Source organism: Sciurus vulgaris (genome assembly GCF_902686455.1).
Source record: "Sciurus vulgaris genome assembly, chromosome: 3".
Lineage (NCBI taxonomy): Eukaryota > Metazoa > Chordata > Mammalia > Rodentia > Sciuridae > Sciurus > Sciurus vulgaris.
Window position 1 is genome coordinate 129,554,095 of NC_136463.1, and position 23,516 is coordinate 129,577,610.

The window sequence follows — 23,516 nt, forward strand, 5'->3', positions numbered from 1 at the left end:
TATTTTTTAAAACTAGGCTATAGAAAAAAAAAAGGAAGGCAACTGTTAAGGTTTAGATGTGGTATTCCCCCAAAAGCTCACGTGTGAGACAATGAAAGAAGGTATGGAGTAGAAATAATTAGGTCATAGCCTTAACTTAATCAGTGAATTAATCTCTGATATGGGATTAACTGAGTGGTAAGTGGAGGCAGGCATGGTGTGGCTGGAAAAGTGGCCCATTGGGGGTGTGGCTATGGGATATATATTTTGCATCTGGAGAGGAAAGTCTCCCTCCCTCCTCCCTCCCCTCCCCTCCCCCTTCTCCCCTTTCCCTTCCCTCGCAACCCTTGCTTCCTGATCAGCATGTGAGCCGCTTCCCCTCAGTCACACTCTTCTGCCTCACCTCAAGCCCCACCTTGAGCCGAGAGGAATAGAGTTGGCCTTCTATGGACTAAAACCTCTGAAACCTTATGAGCCCCTAAATAATCTTTCCTCCTTTACAGTTGTTCTAGTCAGGTCCTTTTGTTGCAGCAGAAAAAAAGCTGACTACAACAGCAACGAAGTTTAAAATAATGATAAAGTAGCTTTGTTATGAAAAGTAGACTTGTTGAAACTTTCTTAATTTTAGCTCCACTCTGCTGTAGTTCTTGAGCATGCAGTCTTTTCCAAATTAATGACATCTCTCAGTTCAGCTTCCTCCTAATGAGAATGCTTACCTCTTATGGATTTTGCAAACAGTAAATGAGATAATCAAAACATAAGAGCTTAGGCAGAGCACATGAAAAGTACTTGATAAGTGTAACTATTAGTATCAGTAGTGTAAATCTAAATGTTCCAGACATTACAATAGATCAAAAGCTAAGCAATCTACAATTTCTAAAGCAATTATTTAAAAATACATATAGCTGGGGTTGTGGTTCAGTGGTAGAGTGCTTGGTAGTGTATGGGTCACTGGGTTCAATCCTCAGCACTGCATAAATAAAATATAGACACTGTGTCCATCTACAATTAAAAAAGCAAAAAAATAAATAAAATACATAGAGCCGAGCACAGTGGCACACATACCTGCAATCTCAGTATTCAGGAGATTGAGGCAGGAGGATTGCAAGTTGGAGACCAGCCTCCGCAACTTAGAAAGACTTTGTCTCAAAATAAAGGGCTGGGGATGTAGCTCAGTGTTAGGGTGCCCCAGGCTCTATACCCAATACCACAAAAAATTAAAAATAAAAATCTATATAAATACATTAATTTAAACACTAAATGTTTTCCAAAAGTTATTTGTGACCTTGTTAAAAGTGTAAAAATGATTAAGATTGAAGTGTATAAAACTCTAGTTTACTATTAAATAATTCTTGAAATGAATGTTCTACCGTATAATTATTTTTTTTTCTTTTCCTTTTTTTCTTAAAATACTGATCTAGGCATATGCAATTGTGACTTCAACATCAATTCCTGGCTTAACACTTTTACAAATAATCTGCTTAACAATTTCAGAAGGACCAAGTCAATGAGTCACTTGTGGATTCTCACCTGGAAATGATTCCACAAAGCATTTTTTCTTGCAGTAAGTCTCAAAGTCTTGTTAAGCATTTAGATGATATCCTGACTCCTCCCACACACCACTTTCCAAATCTAATTGCCTTCAAGTCCTATCAATCTACTCCTGAGTTATCTCTTAAATCATTTTTCCCACTCAACTACATTGCTGCAATTTTAGTGCAGGCCTTTATCTCTTGTCCATATTAAATGACATTCTAACTGATATCCATGTCTCAGCTTTCTTCTCTTTTCAATCCATTCTCCATGTTACCAAGAAAAAGTGTTCATTCTAAAACTCAAAACCTGGAGTTGGGGGTGCAGTTCAGTGGCGCAGCACTTGCTTGCATGTACAAGGCCCTAGGTTTGATCCCTAGCACCAACAAAAAATAAAATTAAAGTCTCCAGTGGCTTTCCATGCTGCATATAGGATAAAGTCCCATCACATAATGTTGTATACAAACAACAAATAATGTCTTTAATTGTTTGATTGCTCCTTCACATGAACCCTACACCTCCCTTTTTCAAGGACAAGGATCTATTTGCAGTCCCTCAAGGTACTGAGTTGTTTTTCTGTTATTGCCCAGGTAGTGATCCTGGGTAGCTAAAGAGTACTTTCCCAACTCTGTTCTAATAGAAAATTATAATGATTTACCTTCTACCTTAGCGTGGTTCTTGGTAACCCTGAAGACTGTTTTACTTACGTTTATACCCCTTTTAACCAAGAACTAACAGGCAGAAACTGCATCTTTACAGGACCTGTGCAAGGTAACTGGCACAGTATGAATTTTAAAAAGGTCTATGAAATTAATCTACTTTTCTCCTGCTTTTCAATTTTAAATTTCTAACTGCATGTTACCCAACTTCCATGGTATGAAAAACAAAATAATGGTCTCCCAAAGACATCCACACACTTATTCCCAGAACTTGTAAATATGCTGTTACAGTCAAAAGAAATCGAATGGAATTGAGATTGTGAATCAGTTGAATCTGTGTTGCCTGCTGCATTGAGAATCTCAGCCTAACTTCAATTAAAAAGGCTAACTTGAGGTCTATTGGCATCTGAGCTGCTATTTTGCTGCCTCCATTATTCTGCCTTCCCCACACCACTTTACAACCCAGATTGTTAGCCCTGGAACCTCCTGCTCAGTCATTGGTCCAGATTGTTAGCCTGCGAACTCCCAAGTCAGTCATTGGTCGGTTGTTATTAGCCAGCAAAATTCCACTATTTAAGAATAGCTCCCCCGCCATTTTCTTTCTCTCTCTCCTCCTTACTCTTGCTCCCTCTCTGACTCTCTCTCACTCTCGCACGGTCTCTCTCTCTCTCACCCTGCAGGGAGACACTCCGCCTGTTCATTTAATAAAATCTCCTGCATGAGTTCCTGCGTCCAAAGAGGTTTCTGGGTGCTTTCTGGTATTGTTCACCAGCAGCCAGCATAACAACCTCAGACCGCCAGTAGATCGCCAGCTGCCTGCTGTTGCCTGGAAGTCCACTGTCACAGTACCTGCGGGTTTGGTTACACATGACTGCCACCATCTTGAGACAACAGCCAGGACCTGTAGGACCCCCCAACAGACTGACCAAGCCCCGTCTTCAGGACCCCTGCCCAAACAACTGCACCCTGCCTCCAGGAACCCCAGCCAACCACGCCCACACCAGGAGCTGCAGCTCCACATTTGTCAACACATTTGGAACCCAGACCAGCCATCTTGGATTATCCTAGAAGCAGAAGCACCCATCTTTAGGTGGGGCAAATCCATCCTGAGATGCCTGCTGGAGACTGGAAGCTCATTGTCAGGTACCTCTCATGCATCAGACTACAGAAGACGGAGTTTTGAATACTATATGACTGTTATAGTATAGATTGTTTTTCTTTTTTTTTTCTCTCCTTTTTGAAAAATTTTAAGTTTTCTTTACTTTTCTTGATTTATTTTCCTTTTATTTACCTGTTTCCTCAGAGTCTCTTTCTCCCTTTTCTCATGCTAACAACCAACTTCTTTTCATTACACTTTCACTCTTTCTATGATCTACAACTTCTATAAACTCTTTTCTTATCCCATTAACAATTACATCCTATACCTCTCCCCATCCTCTTTGTCCTCCATTAGAAACTGCAAACCTTATTGCAAATCTATTTGTTATACTACAGATAATAATTGAACTCATTCTGTTTATTATGACAATATTGTTAACATCTTTATAGGGGTTATTTGACTTAGGGCTGCATATTTTCTGTACTGGATGCAGCTAATATTGATCTCCCCCTTAAAGAAGAGGTTTTGGAAAACTATAGAGTCACTAAACCTACGAGGGAAAACAAATACCCCAGATCTGCACTGCTAGAGGGGAAGATACGTGAACAACATGAAAACACAAGGGAAGAAAATGATCCAAACAAACCTAGATTCTATATTAATAGAATCCAGTGACAGCATGGTAGAAGAAATGTCAGAAAAGGAGTTCAGAATATACATAATTAAAATGATTCATGAAGCAAAGGATGAAATAAGAGAGCAAATGCAGGCAATGAATGTTCACTCCAATAAGTAGTTGAAGGAGCAACTGCAGGAAGCAAAAGATCATTTCAACAAAGAGATTCTAAAAAAAAAAAAAAAAAAAAAAACCTCAATGGAAAGCATCACTAATAGACTAGATCACTTGGAAGACAGAACCTCAGACAATGAAGACAAAATATTTAATCTTGAAAATAAAGTTGACTAAACAGAGAAGATGGTAAGAAATCATGAACAAAACCTCCAAGAATTATGGGACATCATGAAAAGACCAAATTTAAGAATTATTGGGATTGAGGAAGGCACAGAGATACAAACAAAGGAATGAACAACCTATTCAATGGAATGATATCAGAAAATTTCCCAAATCTGAAGAATGAAATGGAAAATCAAATACAAGAGGCTTACAGAACAAAAAATGCACAAAATTACAACAGATCCACATGAAGGCACATTATAATGAAAATGCCTAACATACAAAATAAACATAGCATTTTGAAGGCTGCAAGAGAAAAGCATCATATTACATATAGGGGGAAACCAATACAGATATCAGCAGATTTCTCATTCCAGACCCTAAAAGCTAGAAGGGCCTAGAACAACATATTTCAAGCTCTGAAAGAACACGGTTGCCAACCAAGAATCCTATGCCCAGCAAAACCTTCAGATTTGAAGATGAAATAAAATCCTTTCATGATAAACAAAAGTTAAAAGAATTTACAAATAGAAAGCCTGTGCTACAGAATATCCCATGAGGAGGAATGGTCAATGTAGGTTAGCAAAGGGAGGAACTACCTTAAAGGAAAAACCAATCAAAGGAGAAACCAAGTCAACTTAAAAACCAAAATTAAGCCAAAATGACTGGGAATACAAATCATATCTCAATAATAACCCTGAATGCTAACAGCCTAAACTCATCAATCAAAAGACATAGACTGGCAGAATGGATTAAAAAGAAAGACCCAACAATATGCTGCCTTCAAGAGACTCATCTCATAGAAAATCCACAGATTAAAGGTGAAAGGATAGGAAAAAAACCGACCATGCACATGGACTCAGTAAAAAAATGGGAATTTTCATCCTTATTCAGATAAAGTGGACTTCAAGCCAAAGTTAGTCAGAAGGGATAGAGAAGGATATTTCATACTGCTTAAGGGAACCATAAATCAGGAAGACATACCAATTGTAAATATTTATGCCCCTCACAATGGTGCATCCATGTTCATCAAACAAATCCTTCTCAGTTCCAGGAATCAAATAGACCACAACACAATAATTCTGGGTGACTTTAACACACCAATGTCAACAAATAGATCTTCCAAACAAAAATTAAACAAAGAAACCACAGATCTCAATAACACAATCAATAACTTAGATCTAACAGAAATATACAGAATATTCCATCCATCAATGAGTAAATACACTTTTTTCTCAGCAGCAAATGGATCCTTCTCTAAAACAGACCATATGTTATAACACAAAGCAACCCTTAGTAAATGCAAAAAAATAGAGATACTTCCTTCTGCTCTATCAGATCATAATGGAATTAAATAAGAAATCAATGACAAAATAAAAAGCAAAAGTTACTGCTTTTAATCTGGAGACTAAATAATAAGCTACTGAGTGAAGCATGTATAACAGAAAACATCAGGGAGGAGATAAAAACATTCTTAGAGGTAAATGAGAATGACAATACAACATATCAAAATCTCTGGGACACTATGAAAGTAGTACTAAGAGGAAATTCATTGCATGGAGCACATTCAAGAAAAGAATAAAAAGTTAACAACTAAATGACCTAATATTACAGCTCAGAGCCCTAGAAAAAGAAGAACAGAACAATACCAAAAGTAGTAGAAGACAGGAAATAATTAAAATAAGAGCTGAAATCAATGAAATTGAAACAAAAGAAACAATGCAAAAAATTGACAAAAGGTTGGTTCTATGAAAAAGTAAACAAAATAGACAAACCCTTAGCCACACTAACAAAGAGAAGGAGAGAGAAAACTCAAATTACTAAAATTCATGATAAAAAAGGAAATATCATGATAGACACCACTAAAATACATAACATAATGAGAAGCTACTTTGAAAATCTGTACTCCAACAAAACAGAAAATATCGAAGACATCAACAAATTTCTTGAGACATATGATCCTCCCAAACTGAACCAGGAAGACATATACAATTTAAACAGATCAATTTCAAGCAATGAAATAGAAAAAGCCATCAAAAGTCTACTAACCAAGAAAAGTCCAGGACCAGAAGGATTCTCATCTGAGTTCTACAAGACCTTCAAAAAAGAACTCATTCTAATACTCCTCAAAGTATTACAGGAAACAGAAAAGGAAGGAATCCTTCCAAACTCATTCTATAAGCTAGTATCACCCTCTTACCCAAACCAGACAAAGATACATCAAGCAAAGAAAATTTTAAAACGATATCTATAGATGAAAATAGATGCAAAAATCTTTAACAAAATTCTGGCACATCACATTCAAAAACATATTAAGAAGATAGTGTACCACAATCAAGTGGGGTTCATCCTGGGGATACAAGGTTGGTTCAACATTCGCAAATCAATAAATGTAATTCATCACATCAATAGACTTAAGGTTAAGAATCATGATTATTTCAATTGATGCAGAGAAAATGTTCAACAAAATACAACATCCCTTCATGCTCAAAACACTAGAAAAAATAGGGATAGTAGGAACATACCTCAACATTGTAATGGCTATTTATGCTAAGCCCATGGCCAACATCATTCTTAATGGAGAAAATCTAAAAGCATTCCCTTTAAAAACTGGAACTAGACAGGGATGCCCTCTTTCATCACTTCTATTCAACATTCTCCTTGAAATACTAGCCAGAGTAGTTAGACAGACCAAAGAAATTAAAGGATGAATAGGAAAAGAAAACTCAAGCTGTCACTATTTGCTGATGACATGATTCTATATTTAGAGGATCCAAAAAACTCCACCAGAAAACTTCTAGACCTCATAAATGAATTCAGCAAAATAGCAGGATGTAAAATCAACACACATAAATCTAAAGCATTTTTATTCATAAGCAATAAAACATCTGAAAGGGAAATGAGGAAAACTACTCCATTCACAACTGCCTCAAAAAAAATAAAATACTTGGGAATCAATCTAACCAATGAGGTGAAAGATCTCTACAATGAAAACTATAGAGCATTAAAGAAATTGAAGAAGACCTTAGAAGATGGAAAGATCTCCCATGTTCTTCGATAGACAGAGTTAATATTATCAAAATGGCCACACTTCCAAAGGTGCTATAGAGATTTAACACAATTCCAATTAAAATCCCAATGACAATCCTCACAGGAATAGAGAAAGCAATCATGTAATTCATCTGGAAGAACAAGGCCCAGAATAGCCAAAGCAATCCTGGGCAGGAAGAGTGATGCAGGAGGTATAATACCAGACCTTAAACTCTACTATAGAGCAATAGTAACAAAACTGGCATGGTATTGGCACCAAAATAGACAGATAGGCCAATGGTACAGGATAGAAGACACAGAGACATACCCACATAAGTACAGTTATCTCGTAGTAGACAAAGGTGCCAAAAACTTACAATGGAGAAAAGATAGCCTCTTTAACAAAGGGTGCTGGCAAAACAGGAAATCCATATGTAGTAAAATGAAATTAAACCCTCACCTTTCACCCTGTACAAAACTCAACTCAAAATGGATCAAGGATCTAAGAATTAGACCTGACACCCTTCACCAAATAGAAGAAAAAGTAGGCCCGAAATTACATCACATTGGCTTAGGACCAGACTTCCTTTACAAGGCCCCCATAGGACAAGAAATAAAAGCAAGAATCAATAAATGGGATAGATTCAAACTAAAAAGCTTTTTCTCAACAAAGGAAACAATCAATAATGTGAAAAAAAGAGCCTACAGAGTGGGAGAAAATCTTTTCCACATATACCTCAGCCAGAGTACTACTCTCCAAAGTTTATAAAGAACTTAAAAAACTTAACACCAAAAATACAAAGAACCAAATCAATAAATGAGCTAAGGAATTGGACAGATACTTCACAGAAGAAGATATACAGGTGATCAACAAATACATGAAAAAGTGCTCATCATCCCTAGTAATTACAGAAATGCAAATTAAAACCACCTTGAGATTTCATCTAACTCCAATTAGAATGGCTATTATCAAGAACACAAGCAATAATAAGTGTTGACGTGGTCGTGGGGAAAAAGGCACACTCATACATTGCTGGTGGAGTTGCAAACTGGTGCAGCCACTCTGGAAAGCAGTATGGAGATTCCTCAGAAAACTTGGAATGAACCCACCATTTGACCCAGGACTTATATCCCACTCCTTGGTTTATACTCAAAGGACTTAAAATCAGCACACTATAGTGATGCAGCCACATCAATGTTCATAGCAGCTCAATTCACAGTAGCTAGATTGTGGAACCAACTGAGATGCCCTTCAATTGATGAATGGATACAGAAACTGTGGTATATATACACAATGGAATATTACTCAGTCATAAGGAATAATAAAATTATGACATCTGCTGGTAAATGGATGAAGTTGAAAAATATCATGCTAAGTGAAACAGGCCAAGCCCAAAAAACCAAAGACTGAATGTTTTCTCTGATAAGTGGATGATAATATATAATGATGGGGGGTAGCAGGGCAGGGAAGAGAAGAATGAAGGAACTTTGGATGGTGTACAGGAAAATGGGGTGGGGGGGTGGGGAACGGAAAGATAGTAGAATGAAACAGACAGTATTACCTAATGTATATGTATGATTACATGAATGGTGTGAATCTACATTGTGTACAACCATAGAAATGAAAAGTTGTACCCCATTTGTGTACAATGAATCAAAATGCAGTCTGTAAAAATTTAAAAAAATTTAATTAAAAAAAAGGCTAACTTTAAGCAGATAATCTGCTATTATCAGGGCACAGTGACACTGGTCTATAATCACAGGTACTCAGGAAGTTGAGCAGGAAGTCATAGGTCAGTCCCAAGATCTGGCAAGACCCTGTCTCAAAATAAAGGGCTAGGAATATAGTTCAGTGATATAGTATTTGCCTACCGTGATCAAGGCCCTGATTTAACCATCAGTACCCACCAAAAAAAAGAAAGAAAGAAAGAAAGAAAATCTGCTAATACATGCCACTTGCCAAGCTTTAGTTGAGTTTACCTTTTTGTTGTTTGTTCTGTATTTCAAAAAAAGAATAACACATTTTACTTTACAGTTCTGTCTCAATTTTTCCTTTTTTATCACTTGAGGTCTGGGTTATCTTCTTACCTACCAACTTTAAACAACTTGCACCCTGCAGTTCATCAAGGTTCCATTTACAACATTTAAACAAAATTTAAGAATTCTAAAAAATTCTTTTCTTTCCTTCAACTCAACACATTAAGCAACCACTATTACTAAAATACTATGATAAGCACCACTGAAAGGGGATACAGAGTTGTAAATACAGACAGTAAGAAAAGACAAAGTCACTAAAAACTTTAATACAAGTAAGTGTCAAAAAAGAGTCAACAAAGTACTAGAGAGAATCCAAGAAGAGAAGGATTAAATCCAATGATGAGACAAAGAAAGGATTCATGGTGATGATGTCATGAGATGAAAATTGAAAAATGGGAATAGAAATGCCTTTGTTACAGAATGGCAATTTTCAAGAATACAAGGAACAATAAATGTTGGTGAGGATGTGGGGGAAAAGGTACACTAATACATTGCTGGTGGGACTGCAAATTGGTGCCACTGTTATGGAAAGCAGTATGGAGATCCTCGGAAAACTGGAATGGGACCACCCTATGACCCAGCTATCCTACTCCTGGGTCTATACCAAAGGACTTAAAATCAGTAATCCCAATGACATTCTTCATAGAACCAGAAAAAGCAATTATGAAATTCATTTGGAAAAATAAGAGACCCAGAATAGCTAAAGCAATCCTTAGCAAGAAAAAGAAGCAGGAGGCATCACAATACCAGACCTCAAGCTGTACTACAGAGCTATCGTAAAAAAAACAGTATGGTATTGGTACCAAAAACAGACACGAAGACACAGAGACAAACCCACATAAATAGACAAAGGTGCCAAAAACATTCACTAGAGAAAAGATAGCCTATTTAACAAATGGTGCTGGGAAAAATGGAAAGCCACCTGTAAGAAAATGAAATTAAACCTTTCTCTTTCTCCCTGCACAAAACTCAACTCAAAGTGGTTCAAAGACTTATGCACCCTGTGACTGCTAGAAGAAAAAGTAGGCCCAAATCTTCACCATGTCAGCCTAGGATCTGACTTCCTTAACAACCCCTAAAGTGCCAAGAAGTTAAATCAAGAATCAATAAATGGGATGGACTTAAACTAAAAAGCTTCTTCTCAGCAAAAGAAATAATCAATAATGTGAAGAGGAGTCTACAGATTGGGAGAAAATCTTTACCACATGCACCTAAGATAAAGCATTAATCTCTAGGGTATATAAAGAACTCAAAAAACTTAACACCAAAAAAAACCCCAATCAATAAGTGGGTTAAGGAACTGAACAGACACATCACAGAAGAAGATATACAATCAATCAACAAATTTATGATGAAAAAATGTTCAACATCTCTAACAATTAGAGAAATGCAAATCAAAACTATTTATAAGATTTCATCTCACTCCAATCAGAATGGCAATTATCAAGAATACAAACAATAAATGTTCACAAGGATGTAGAGAAAAAGTACATTATACATTACTTATGGGAATGCAAAATGGTGCAACCATTATCGAAAGCAGTATGGAGATTCCTCAGAAAACTTGGAATAGAATCATTACTTGACCCAGTTATTCCACTTCTGGGTCTATACCCAAAGGACTTAAAATCAGCATACTACACTGACATAGTCACATCACTACTAACAGCAGCTCAACCTCACAATAGCTAAACTATGGAACAAACCTAGGTGCCCCTCAACAGATGAATGGATAAATAAAATGTGGTATATATACACAATACAATATTACTCAGCCTTAAAGAAGAATGAAATTATGGCATTTGTCAGTAAATAGAAGGAGCTAGAGAATATCACCCTAAGTGAAATAAGCCAATCCCAAAAAACCAAAGGCCAAATGTTTTCTCTGTTATGGGATGCTAATTCACAATAAGGAGCATGGAGGGAAGAATAGAGGTACTCTGGATTAGGCAGAAGGAAGTGAAGGGAGTGAAGTGGGGATGGGGGTAAGAATGGCAGAACAAATTGGACATGAGTACCCTACATGCATATCTGACTATATTACCGGTGTGATCCTACATCATGTAAAATCAGAAGAATGAGAAGTTATGCCAAAATGCATTGTCCTGTCACATATAACTAATTAGGACAAACTTTTTAAAACAGAATTTAAAAAAAAAAGAAATGCTTTTGTTATTTGTATTAAGATCCATGTGGTAATTTTAAAATAAGACTCCAAAACTTGATTTATCTCCCAAAAAATTGGGATGGAGAGTGTCTACATGCCTTTCCCTTCAATTTATGCTCTGTGACTGCTTGACTAAGAAAATCCAACTGTGACAATTTCTAGAATTATATATTATATATTGAGTTGCTTGGTCTGAGAATCTGGTCACTATGTGATGAAGCCCAAGTGAACCCAAAGAAAGGTTCATATGGAGGAACAACATCTAGCACCAACTTGCCAGCCATGTGAGTAACACATAGTAAATCTTCCAATAAAATAGCCACACTTACGAAGATAAGCTGCTTCCACCGAATCCTGAAAAAACTGTAAATTCATGAGTAAAATTAATTAATGCTATTTTAAGACACTATGTTTTGGGATAGTTTGTTACACAATAAATAATTATAATAGTATAGACTTGACACTTAGAACATCCAAGAAGTGAATTTATTATAAGGTGTTTTCCAGAATCTCTTTTCAAACATAAATCCGAGAAAAACAGCAAAACATTAAGCATTCTTCCACTTGTCATAAAGAACAAAAGAGTGCCAGGCGCAGTGGCACACACCTATAATCCCACAGGCTCAGGAGGCTGAGGCAGGAGGATCACGAGTTCCACGTCAGCCTCAGAAATTTAGTGATGCCCTAAGTAACTTGGCAAGATCCTGTCTGTAAATAAAATATAAAAAAGGCTAGGGATGTGGCTCAGTGCCTCTGGATTCAATCCCTGGTACAAAAAAAAAATAAATAAATAAAAAGTTTTATGATTTCTTCTTTAACTTTCCATATAGCTATGGAACACAGGTGAATAAAGTTTAAACACCTATTTATATAAGAAGTTGTAATCCATTTGCCAAAATCATTAAATTTTTCTATAATACTAAACTAATTGACTTCAGATACAGCTATGGCAGAATACAAATGACTTCTGCTAATTTCATTTATTAAAGGTACAGGCTACATATAAAGAGAAGAGAATGGCTTCCTTTTTTGACCATGAAAGATGGTCTGTTAAGTATTCATTTTTAGCTTGCAATGGCAAACTCCAATAATCTGACCATTCTCCTCCTCCATTCATTCCTCTGTTCCTATTAGTCCTAGAACCTTGGCACTAACAATAACTATTCATATCTTAAGTATTCCATTCTCAAACCACTCTTGTCTTTCCAGCTTACTTTCTACATTTCCAAAAGGATCTGTTTTCATTAGTTATGCATTATTAAGGGTTCAGCAAACTTATTATAAAAAGGCCTAAGGGGTGAAGGTTTTAGGATTTTAGGCTTTCCAGACCATAAAAGGTCTAACTATGGCATTTGCTTCTTTGCTATTTTTAAGAATGCTTAAAAATAGCATTTTTAAGCTTAAGAGCCATTGGGAGGGGAAAAAAAAACCCACAAACAACTTTGGCCCACATTTGCAGATGCAGTTTTCAGGTTCCTATATTAATATTATGAACACCTTTTAATTGTTCATCCTCCCCCTCTCATTTCCTTCCTTCCCTCATGATCTTTTTGGATTCCATAATTCACTGTTATAATCACTACTTTGCATAGAACTTCTCCTCCCTGCCCTGCCACTTTATCACTTTATCTAATTCATTAGTCAAAATCTCAACCCTGGTTAAAACCAACCGCCTGCCTACACCATGCCTGCACCCATAAAAAGAACATAAAAAACACACACAGTCATGCTTTAAATTCATGACCACTGATTTGAAGCAGTCTTTAGGGCACTCTGGCATTCCTACATCTCTCAAATCCAATTAGTCTCTCACTTTCCTAGAGAACTATTTCATACTGTTTCTCCAAGCTCCCAAACTACATCACCCGCAACCTCAACTTTCCTAAGAAATCAGATACACTCTGAAAACAATTCCCTCTACCTAACCATAGCTGCCCATCTTCTCAGTCTGCCCTTATTACTCAAGAATAACTGCCACATTCCTATTAAAATCTAACTTCTCTATTTGTAAACTAGATCACACTTCCTTTCACCTACTCATGGAGAGGTCTCAATTAACTGTCCCCATTCCCTCTTATGTCACAGATTATTTCATATGTTCTGGGCCATTCCTGGTAGCACATAAATATGCTATTAATTCTTTCACACAGTATGCTCACCCATGCACACAAAATGCATCCCTCTCTAGTCACCCATTTCTTCACTCCCTTTCACTCAAAGAACTCATTTCTTCTCACTGTCTTGAACTTTTCTACTCCCATCCTTTCTAATCAGTTTTTTGTTCCTATTACTGCACTAAACTGCCTATTCTAAAGTCACCAAGGGCCTCTACATTATCAATAGCATTTAACTTTGGAAGTGTTTTGTTCTGAGCAGAGGATTGACATGATCTAATATATGTCTTAAAGGAAATTTAATGTTTGAGAAGAAGCTCCAAAGAGAGCAAAGGTGGAGGCAGTAAGACTAGGAAGCTATTGGAGTAACGTAGGAAGCACTGAAGATAGCTTGGATCGTGGTTAGTAACACAACATATTTTCTTTTAAAAAATCAAATTTTCTTATTTCAAAACTTATTTTAATCCCCCTAATGCCAGTTTAAAGTAGATTAAAAAGTCAGATTCTACATATATGTGGAAAGTAGAACCCAAAAGATTTTGAGATGGACTGGACATAATCTGAGAAGGAGCCACAGACCTAAAGGACTTTGGCCTAAGTAACTAGAAAGATGGATTTTTAGAAACTACAAGAGGAGCACTTTTTGGAAGGGAATCAAATTGAGATGATAAAGAATAGTTCACTAATGTATCCCCAGGTCCTCTGGCAGATAGCAGACACTTGGGAAACATTTATTGGGAAAAAATGATAAATCAAAAGGGGGTGAGAGAAGAGAAGAGGAACTTTAGATTACATAGAGAGCAATGAGAGGGAAGGGGGTATGAAAAATGGTGGAATGAGACAGACATCATTACCCTATGTACATGTATAATTACATGAATGGTATGAATCTACATCATGCACAACCACAGAAATGAAATGATGTACCCCATTTGTGTACAATGAATCAAAATGCAATCTGTAAAACTAAAAAAAAAATCAAAATTTTAGAAAATTAGTACATAAAAATCAAGTTTAGTCCTATATTCAACTGAAACCTTGAAAAGAAATTAATAAATTTTCATCATCCCCAAATATCTATATTTATTCTATGGAAGCTACTCAGGAATTTACACTGTGGCAAATTTCATTTTTCATTTAAATACAAACTTTATTACTTCTTAATCTAATGAGACATAAAATCTTTCCATCTTTTAGTCTACTATTTTTGCAGAACTAGAATAAATATGAAGCATCTAAGCAGCAAATAATTCTATTTAATATGTGTTCATACAGCCATATCCAAAAGAGGTCTGAGCAGTACAACTAAATATAATGTTGTATGTAGATAGAATCCTGGAACAGAGATGGATATTAGGTAAAACTAAGGAAATCTGAATAAGCTATGGATTTAGTTAACAATAATATATCACACTGCTACAAATATACCACCATGATATAAGATGTCAATGGGAAAACTTGGAATAAAAATAAATAGGAATTTGGCACTATCTTTGTAATTTGTCTGTAAATCTAAAAATTATAAAATCTACTTAAAGGATGGGGGTTGGAAGAAATGGGTTGTTGTCCAGTAAACATGATATTCCTTTTAATGTATAAAACCTAAGCAAATCAAAGAATACTAGTCTCAGATTTTATAATCAATCTAAGCATAGTATATATCATTAACAAGTCAGTGATAAAAAATAAACAAAAGATGCCTACTACACATGAATCAGTTCTGGTTCAATAATCATGCAAAAGAGCTAGTAAAATAAGGATACCACTATTAGATTCGTTTTGAAAAGCAGAGCTTTTCAAGGTCTACATGTGTACATATATACATCTTTTTAGTACTTTTTTCCACTTTGTTAAGTTCAAAAATGGACTAAAATTTTTTTTAAAAATTAGAGAATGCACAATTCAGCAAAGACAAACTTCACTTTAAACTCACAGAAACCCAGACTTCAACATAAAATCAATGACTAAGTCACCTATAAAAACAAAAGGAAATTAAAAGCTATTAAACAATAAAACTTAGGTGTAATTCTTTAAAAGAATGGAATTGTGATAAAATTTTAAAAAAAATTTTTTTTTTTTTAATAACGTGGTGCTGAGGATCAAACTCAGTGTTCACACGTGCTAGGTAAGCATTCTACCACTGACCTACAACCCCAAATTTAGAAATTTTTAAAAGCTAAGAAAAAATTCAAAACAGCAATTTATTACTATACCCCTGGAAGAGTGAAGGACACTAGAATAATACACCACAGAAGAAATATTAAAAAAAAAAAAAAAGATCATAACCTTCTTAAGGTCAAGAAACATGTTATATTCATCTCTATATTCCCCTGGCTGTCTACACATATGAGTTAATTGAATTTTCAATGAATAATTCATCCATATTATAACTAATATTAATTCTCCCTAAAAGAATATCTAAAAGCCAACAGTGCCACAGGACTCCAAACCAGTCAGACCAGCAATGATTTTTCCATAATTACAATAGGACATCAAAAGGAAAACATGTATTTGGGTTTCAAAAGTTTCTACGGAAAGATGAATTTAGATTCTTGAAATAACTTAGGTGCCTAAATACTAATAAATACTTACAAAATGTTAGTAAAGGAAGTCATAATTCTATTCTTTTTTAATATTAACAGACTTTTAAACAAAGTATCAGTAGGTTTCTGCAAATATCATATTTTCAAAACACGTTCATCAAGGTTACTTTTATTTACTCAAAGTATATTTTACATATTGTGAAATCATTACTATAGTCAAGTTAATTAACATGTTCATTATCTCACAGTTATCTTTTTCCCTGTGTGTAATTAGAACACTTAAGATATACTCTCCTTGGAAATTTCAAGTATACAATACAGTATTGCTAACTATAGTCACTGTGCTATACATTAAAGCTCTAAATTATATTCACCTGAAATTATAGTTCTATCCTTTGAACCTTTCTCCCCATCTCCCCCATTCCTTTCCCACCCTTGGAAACAATTCTCTGCTTCTAGGAATTCAATCAAAAAATATTTTTGAAAAATTAAAACTAGATATACAAAAATTCCTCAGAAGTTATGGAAACCTGGTCTGTAGGCCAGGTTTTGAAAATTTCTTGAAAGTATAAATTGTAGAAAAATTTAAAGTATGAAAGTAGTAATTTCACTGCAAGTATACACATAATTTATTTTAATTACATGTCAATTTTTTGTCAAAAGAGAGTCTAAAATAAAAAAGAAAACAGGCTAATATTTGTATAAAACAAAATCCTACTTATGGAAGATGGAAAGGGAGGGTAGAATTCTTTCCACATATTCATGTCAATTAGAAACCCTAAAACTATGGCTTATCTAATAACCATGGTCTTGTGGATATTTATAAAGAGATTTACTTTTCAAAGTTCTAAATGCCATTATAACATTACAAATGGGTACAATGCTAATGAATTGTAACTAAATTTTTATTAAAATTCTTATTAAAAATAAGAATGGCAGTTAAATATTTTAAAGTAATATATTCTTACATTGCAACAAAAGCCTTACAAACTCTACTGAATAGATTCTTGAAAAAAGAACAAAGATGAAAACCGATAAAAACTCAAAAATATCTTTTCACATACCAGTCTTAGAAATATTTTATGGAACCACTTAAAATGACTTCTAAAATATTATAAAACACTTACTAAGGTAATAGTAATGACTAATACCATGGTAATAAAACCTCAAAAAGGAAGAGCCACATTATGTAGAATATAACTTTTCTTTTTCCATTTGTAAATTATTTTCTTTTTCTAAATAAAAGGGCTATCTTAGAAGAAATTCCAAATTTGACAAGATCCTCATTATATTCTTCAAAAATAAATAATAGTGCTAGGGGTGTAGTTCAGTGGTAGAGCATTTGCCTACCATATGCCAGGTCCTGGGTTCACTTCCCAGTACCACAAAAATAATTTATCAATTAATTAAAGAATTAAATTGTTAGGGTTTTCATAACACATTTCAAGAGAGTATTATCTGAAAAGGGAGAAATCTTACAAATAGTTGACGAAATTATTAAATTTCAAAAGGTTAAAATCAATTATATATTTTAATTTCAACAGATATTCAAAATCCTAACTTACCAACATATTCCCACAAAAATCAAAATGAAATAAAATGATTGCCCTCTGTCCTAAGTCGTATCTCAAATTACAAAGTGTAAATTAACATAAAAGCATTCTACATGAGTTTTTACACACCACCAACACACTTGTGAACTCACTTGGGTAAACAGGGATCTTTCCAACAGCAGCAGCAGTTTCTACAAAGCTATTTACCTTGTCCAGGTCTTGCAGTTACAGCTGCTCCAGCAGATGGCGGCTCAAACTCCTATCAATTATAATAATGTTATTATAGTACATCTATCATAATGTATAATTTATAGTAAAATATTAATGATATCACAGTCTTACCTTTGCTTTCTTTGAATCTGGGTCAAACCTTTCGAGAATTAATTTAGCTGTCTTGTAAGTTTCTTTTTCCATGACTTCTTCAAGCTACAAACAAAATTTTCCATAAATTGTCACATTTTAAAACACACCCAGTACGATTTTTTAAAAGTTCTATTCAAAAAAATTCAAGTACTAGTCTTAAAATGAAGGAGCTAAACCCCTACTCTATTTTTACTTACACCCAGCACATAATATATCCAGACAGAATTAAAGACTTCCCGAAAATAATTAAAATCTAGATTTTAAAATGGCTTCTAATCTCTAATATGTTACTTGTATTTAACAGCTTTACTGCAAGGAAATACCAAATATTGCTAATTGTTTACATATAATGAGGAGAATAATTACATGCACCAACTTCAATAATGGAATGTGCAAAAATCTATCAGCCATCATTATTGGAAGTTATTAGACATGACAAGCAAATGACAGGCAATTCCTCAGATTTATTTCCTCAAAGCACTTAATGCTATTAATTTAAAGAAGGTCGTTAGCCAAGAGCTTTACAAAATAAAATCTCTGTGCCAATTAACTGCTGTCAGCATCGATTTTAGATTATTTATTAGCAGAAGCAATTAACTTGCTGCAAATGCAGTGAAAACTTACTAACTGGGAGAACAGCCATGGAATTTACTCAAATGACTTTAAAAGCTAAAACCCGCCCCCATTCCCCTGCTTTTTTTTTTTTAAGATTCAAACATTAGAGGAAAAAATTGAACACAATTTAAGTAAAAACTGTACTGAATTCCATGTTCACCACATGATCTATAACTGAAATAACTTCATTGTTATAGAATGTTATATACAATGCATTCCAGTTCTTTATATCTTAATGAATGGTTTAATTTTAAAAGTACTCACTAGTAAAGTATCATTTTAGCCCAACATCAGAAAAAAGCTGATCTTTAGTACAAGACATACATAGTTATGTCAAATACCCAATGTGTAAGATAAAATTCTTGTGGAACAATTAGAACAGGACCTTTTCCTTCTCAGGGACCACTGTTAACCACTGAGAATCATAAAACGTCATATTCATTCAAAAGGACGCTTATTTTAAAATGCAACCGAGACAGTTAAAACACAGTTAAAAATAGGCTGCCACAATAGCTGTTAATAGATTTCTCATTAAACACTCAATTCAACATTTAAAAAGCTAAATACTTACATGAATGATTTATTAACCTGTTTAGTGAAACTAAAATATTTTCCTAATTACTTGAAAACTATGATAAATTCAAGATAAGCAAATTGAATTTTCTCACGTAAAAGAAATGTTTGTAATTTCACTTTAGAGTTGGGAAGAAACTAGGAATGGAAGTAGAGAGATGGTATCATAAAATATATCCCAAAATCAACATAATCTACATGGAATATAAAAGAACTAAATTCCTGATGTTTTAGACTAGTGCTATGCAGTAGAGATTTATGGAATGATGTATTGGCATAATAGAAGCCACTAAGCTATATATGATAAATGAGCACTTAAAATGTTGCTCGTGTGACCAAGGAACTGAATTTGTAGTTTTATTTCATTTTAAATAACATAAATTTAAATAGTCACATGTAGCAAATGGCTACTGATTTTGGCGGCACAACTCCAGACTAAGACTACTATTAGATTTAAAAAGAAAATTAGATACAACTGTGGTATTTAAATTTACATACAAAATTCAAGACCAAATGCTATTTCAACAAATGGCTGCAATTTTTGGTGGATTACTCAATGAGTATCTGTGTGTGTGTGTGTGTGTGTGTGTGTTATTTATATTAAATCATTTTTAAAAGTATTAAAAGGTAAAAATTCATTCTTTTGCATTTTACTTCCTACAAAAACGTATAATACTTTAATTCACACACACCATATTTTAAGTTTTTAAGATTTTTAAATACAAAGACGCTGATCAGTGAAAAGAATATGAACTTGAAATTTAGAAGTCAGAACCATCTAGATCATGGGCTAGAGATGTAGTTCAGTGGCTTCAATCCCCAGCACCCTCCCTCCTTGTAAAACAGGATTTGGATTCAAAGCACATTTCTGTTCTTTCTTAGATTGTGAGCAAGTTGGTGAGTCTGTTTCTCCTTTTGTATAACAGATATACTTATACTCTCTTCATGGCACTGTCATACAATTTAAATAAGGTAACAGAAAGAGTCTGTAACAGTGTATAAAACACTGACATAATTTTCAGTGAAACATCAGTTATTCAGAATGGATCTGAAACACTGTTTCTAAGTACCCAACATATTAATCCAAGGATTTGGGAATTAGAAATTGGAATTCATAGAAATTTCTTTAATCATGAGTTATTCTGTACTTTTCATATTATTTTACTTTAAACATAATGAATGGGATAACAAAGAGTAAATCCTTTTTCTTTGATACAATTATACTTAAAGTTTCATGGATTTTTTTATTTTAAAAGACAGAACAAATGCATTGTAGATTATTATGAATCATCATTATTAGGACAAGATTATATATTTCAATAACACAAAAAAATTACTTATACCTGATATAGTCACATCATCATAGAAAACATTAAAAGAAAGGAATACTAACACAAAATAAATGTCAAAAACTTTTCTAAGGTTGGGCATGGTGGCACACATCTGTAATACCAGCAGCTCAGGAAGCTGAGGCAGGAGGATAGTTCACAGTCAGCCCCAGCAACTTAGCAAGGCCCTAAGCAACTCAGTAAAAGCCAGACTCAAAATAAAATATAAAAACAGGCAGGGGATGTAGTTCATTAGTTAAGCAACCCTGAGTTCAATCCCTGGTATCAAAAAAAAAAAATGTAAATCTTGAAAGATAATTCTGCAACTAGGATATCTAGTTCTTGACATTAGAACTCTTGAAATTTTAAAACACACAAAGTGTTAATTGCCCTATCCAATATTCTAAATCTTTGATTCATGACAAATATGCCAGATATCTTTCACTTTACATTGGTCAAATTAAGAGTGCATCCAAAAGCATCTTCAACTCTGAGTATCAGGGAACACGTTATATCATATAAACTCATTATAATGATAAAAATAGCATCTGCTTACTCTGATTTTGATTTGCTGTAGAAACTGATGTTTTTACTAATTCAGATTTTATATCACTTTCTAATGTCATGAGTATTCCACATTCTTTTCTCTTCGTATTCTCTTCTGTTAATTTGTAGTCTACAATGAACACTCAAAACACCAGCAAATATTATTGAATAATACAAAACTTAATATCTGAAACAAGGTCTAGTGAGGTTAACAGACCTACACATAATCACGGGTTGAAACCACCAATTTATGAATTTCTTTTTGCTTCCAAACTTATTTCATGGAATATCATTCATAAGATTTACTTAAATTTTACTATGTTTATAAACTTATTAAGAATTATTTGCAAGAATGACTCTTCATTAAGAAGAGAAAGGGTCATAAAAGCATGTTACAATATGGCCACAAAAGCCAGAATAACTACTAAATTATGCTACTTCCTTTGACATGCTCCTGTTCTACACCCAGAAATTTTAACATTAGCCTACAACATTTTTTGTTCTTGCTTTTAAATGACATTTGCAGATTCCTTTGAACATGTAACATCTGTATTTACTTGATAAAACTTAAATTCTCAGAGAATTATAACTACAGCATTTTTCCCCACATTTCTCAACCGATTTTTCTCAAATTCACAACATAAATTTCCTGACAAATGCCAGAGAGGAATTATCACATAGAAACACTATTCTAGAAAAAGCACAGAACACTGATGAAGTCACTTAAAGAGGTTAATTCTGATTCATGCACTAATGGATCTTGACTTTAGACTCTTTTGAAGGAATAATCATGGATACAGAAGGATTATATATTCCACAGATTACTTAGTGATTCAAAAGGAAAAATACAAAAAAGTTTTAAAGGACCACCAAATAGGGGAGTAGCAAAAATGTACATACCCAGACTTGGGAACTTTTAAAATAACTCAAGATTAATTCCTAGCCTTATTTTCATTAGTAAATAATAACATTAAGTTCTTAAAATTTAAGATATTAAAATACTACTCACTTTTCTAAGTAATTTAACTTTTTAATCAACTGATAATTCATATTCATCATCACAAATTACACTTTCATAAATTTCTAATTTTATCATATATCTACTCAGATTAAAAAGATGCATTCCTAGAGCTGGAGTTGTAGCTCAGTGGTAGAGTGCTTGCCTAGCATGTGTGAAGAACTGGGTTCAATTCTCAGCACTACATATAAATAAATAAAATAAAGGTCCATTGACAACTAAAAAAAATACAAAAAAAGTGCATTCCTTAGGAAATCACCTTAATAAAGTACCAAGTAACAATGTAAATTTGTATTAATTTAATTAATGAAAAAGAAGGATTGGGACTTCAATAATTTTAGACTGATGTTATATTTCCTGCAGGTATTTCTTACAATAGAAGTATTTTTAAAACCAAAAGTATAATATTTAAAACCAAACATCAATAAAATCTTTTGCTGAAAAACAATGTCCTTCTTTTGCTTCTTACTGCTAGCATGATCACTAGTTTGCTAATTCAACCTGAACAACTATTGTTCTAAAGTATAACGAAAGCTACACCAACAAAGTATCTCTGTTAAGGGTTTCAGCAGTAAGACCAGGGATTAGCTCCCAATAGCAACAGTATTATAACCAACAGTCAAGTAAGTCAATGCAAATTATGTTCTCTTATTAATACAGTGAGTTAGAGCCAACCTATTTTTTAGTCATAGTGCAAGATAAATGTCATACTGAACTATTCTGTAATGCTGATGCTTCTAGAATCATGTAAATATACAGAGGTACTGAACCCTGAATTTCCCAACTATTGCCGGACTTACAAGTTATCTATTATGCCATGATTCCTTCAAGGGCTATTAAAGAAGTAGTAAATAGCTTGGCTTTGGCTTGCCCTTTCACAGAATCCTATAAGTCAGCTCTGTTACTCTTAAGAGATTTCTGTCAATCACATGTTCTTCAAAATTGTGTTTTCTGGTCATGGGATACTAGTGACATTGGGTTGTTTTTCATCACTAAGACATTCTCTCTCTCTCTCTCTCTTTTTTTTTTTTCATTCTCCTTGTTTTTTTCTAGAGTAGTTCCCCCTTTACCACAAGGGATATGTTCCAAAACTCCGAGCGAATGGCTGAAACTTCAGAGAATATTGTATTCTATGTGTGACCGATACATACATACATAACTATGATAAAATTTAATTTGTTAATACATACTTCTATAATTTAAAGTAGGACCACCAAAACTGTCAATGCAATTGTGATAAATAGCTCACAAAACATTAAAAAGAATTAGATAAACATAAGGAATCCTTTCAGTATTGAAATTCCTTTACTTTTCAATTGTTTAATATTCTCAACTAGTGTCTTTTATTACCAATTCATAATTTTTAATGCTAAAGTTAACCTTCATAATTTTTGTTTCATACAA

The 23,516-nt window shown here is 34.0% G+C and overlaps 1 protein-coding gene across 5 annotated transcripts in view; it reads right to left on the reverse strand.

Moving 5' to 3' along the window:
- LNPK (lunapark, ER junction formation factor) overlaps positions 1-23,516 on the reverse strand; it is a 78,875-nt gene that overhangs the window by 24,569 nt on the left and 30,790 nt on the right. For all 5 annotated transcript variants that reach the window (XR_013762663.1, XM_079132492.1, XM_079132494.1 and 2 more), the window contains exons 7-8: positions 18,012-18,095; positions 17,877-17,928 (exon numbers count right to left, since the gene is read on the reverse strand). Coding sequence is in view for 4 of the 5 variants with exons in the window: in XM_079132492.1 (XP_078988618.1) it covers positions 17,877-17,928; positions 18,012-18,095 (136 nt within the window). In the remaining variant the exon portion in view is untranslated. The remainder of the gene's footprint in view (positions 1-17,876; positions 17,929-18,011; positions 18,096-23,516) is intronic.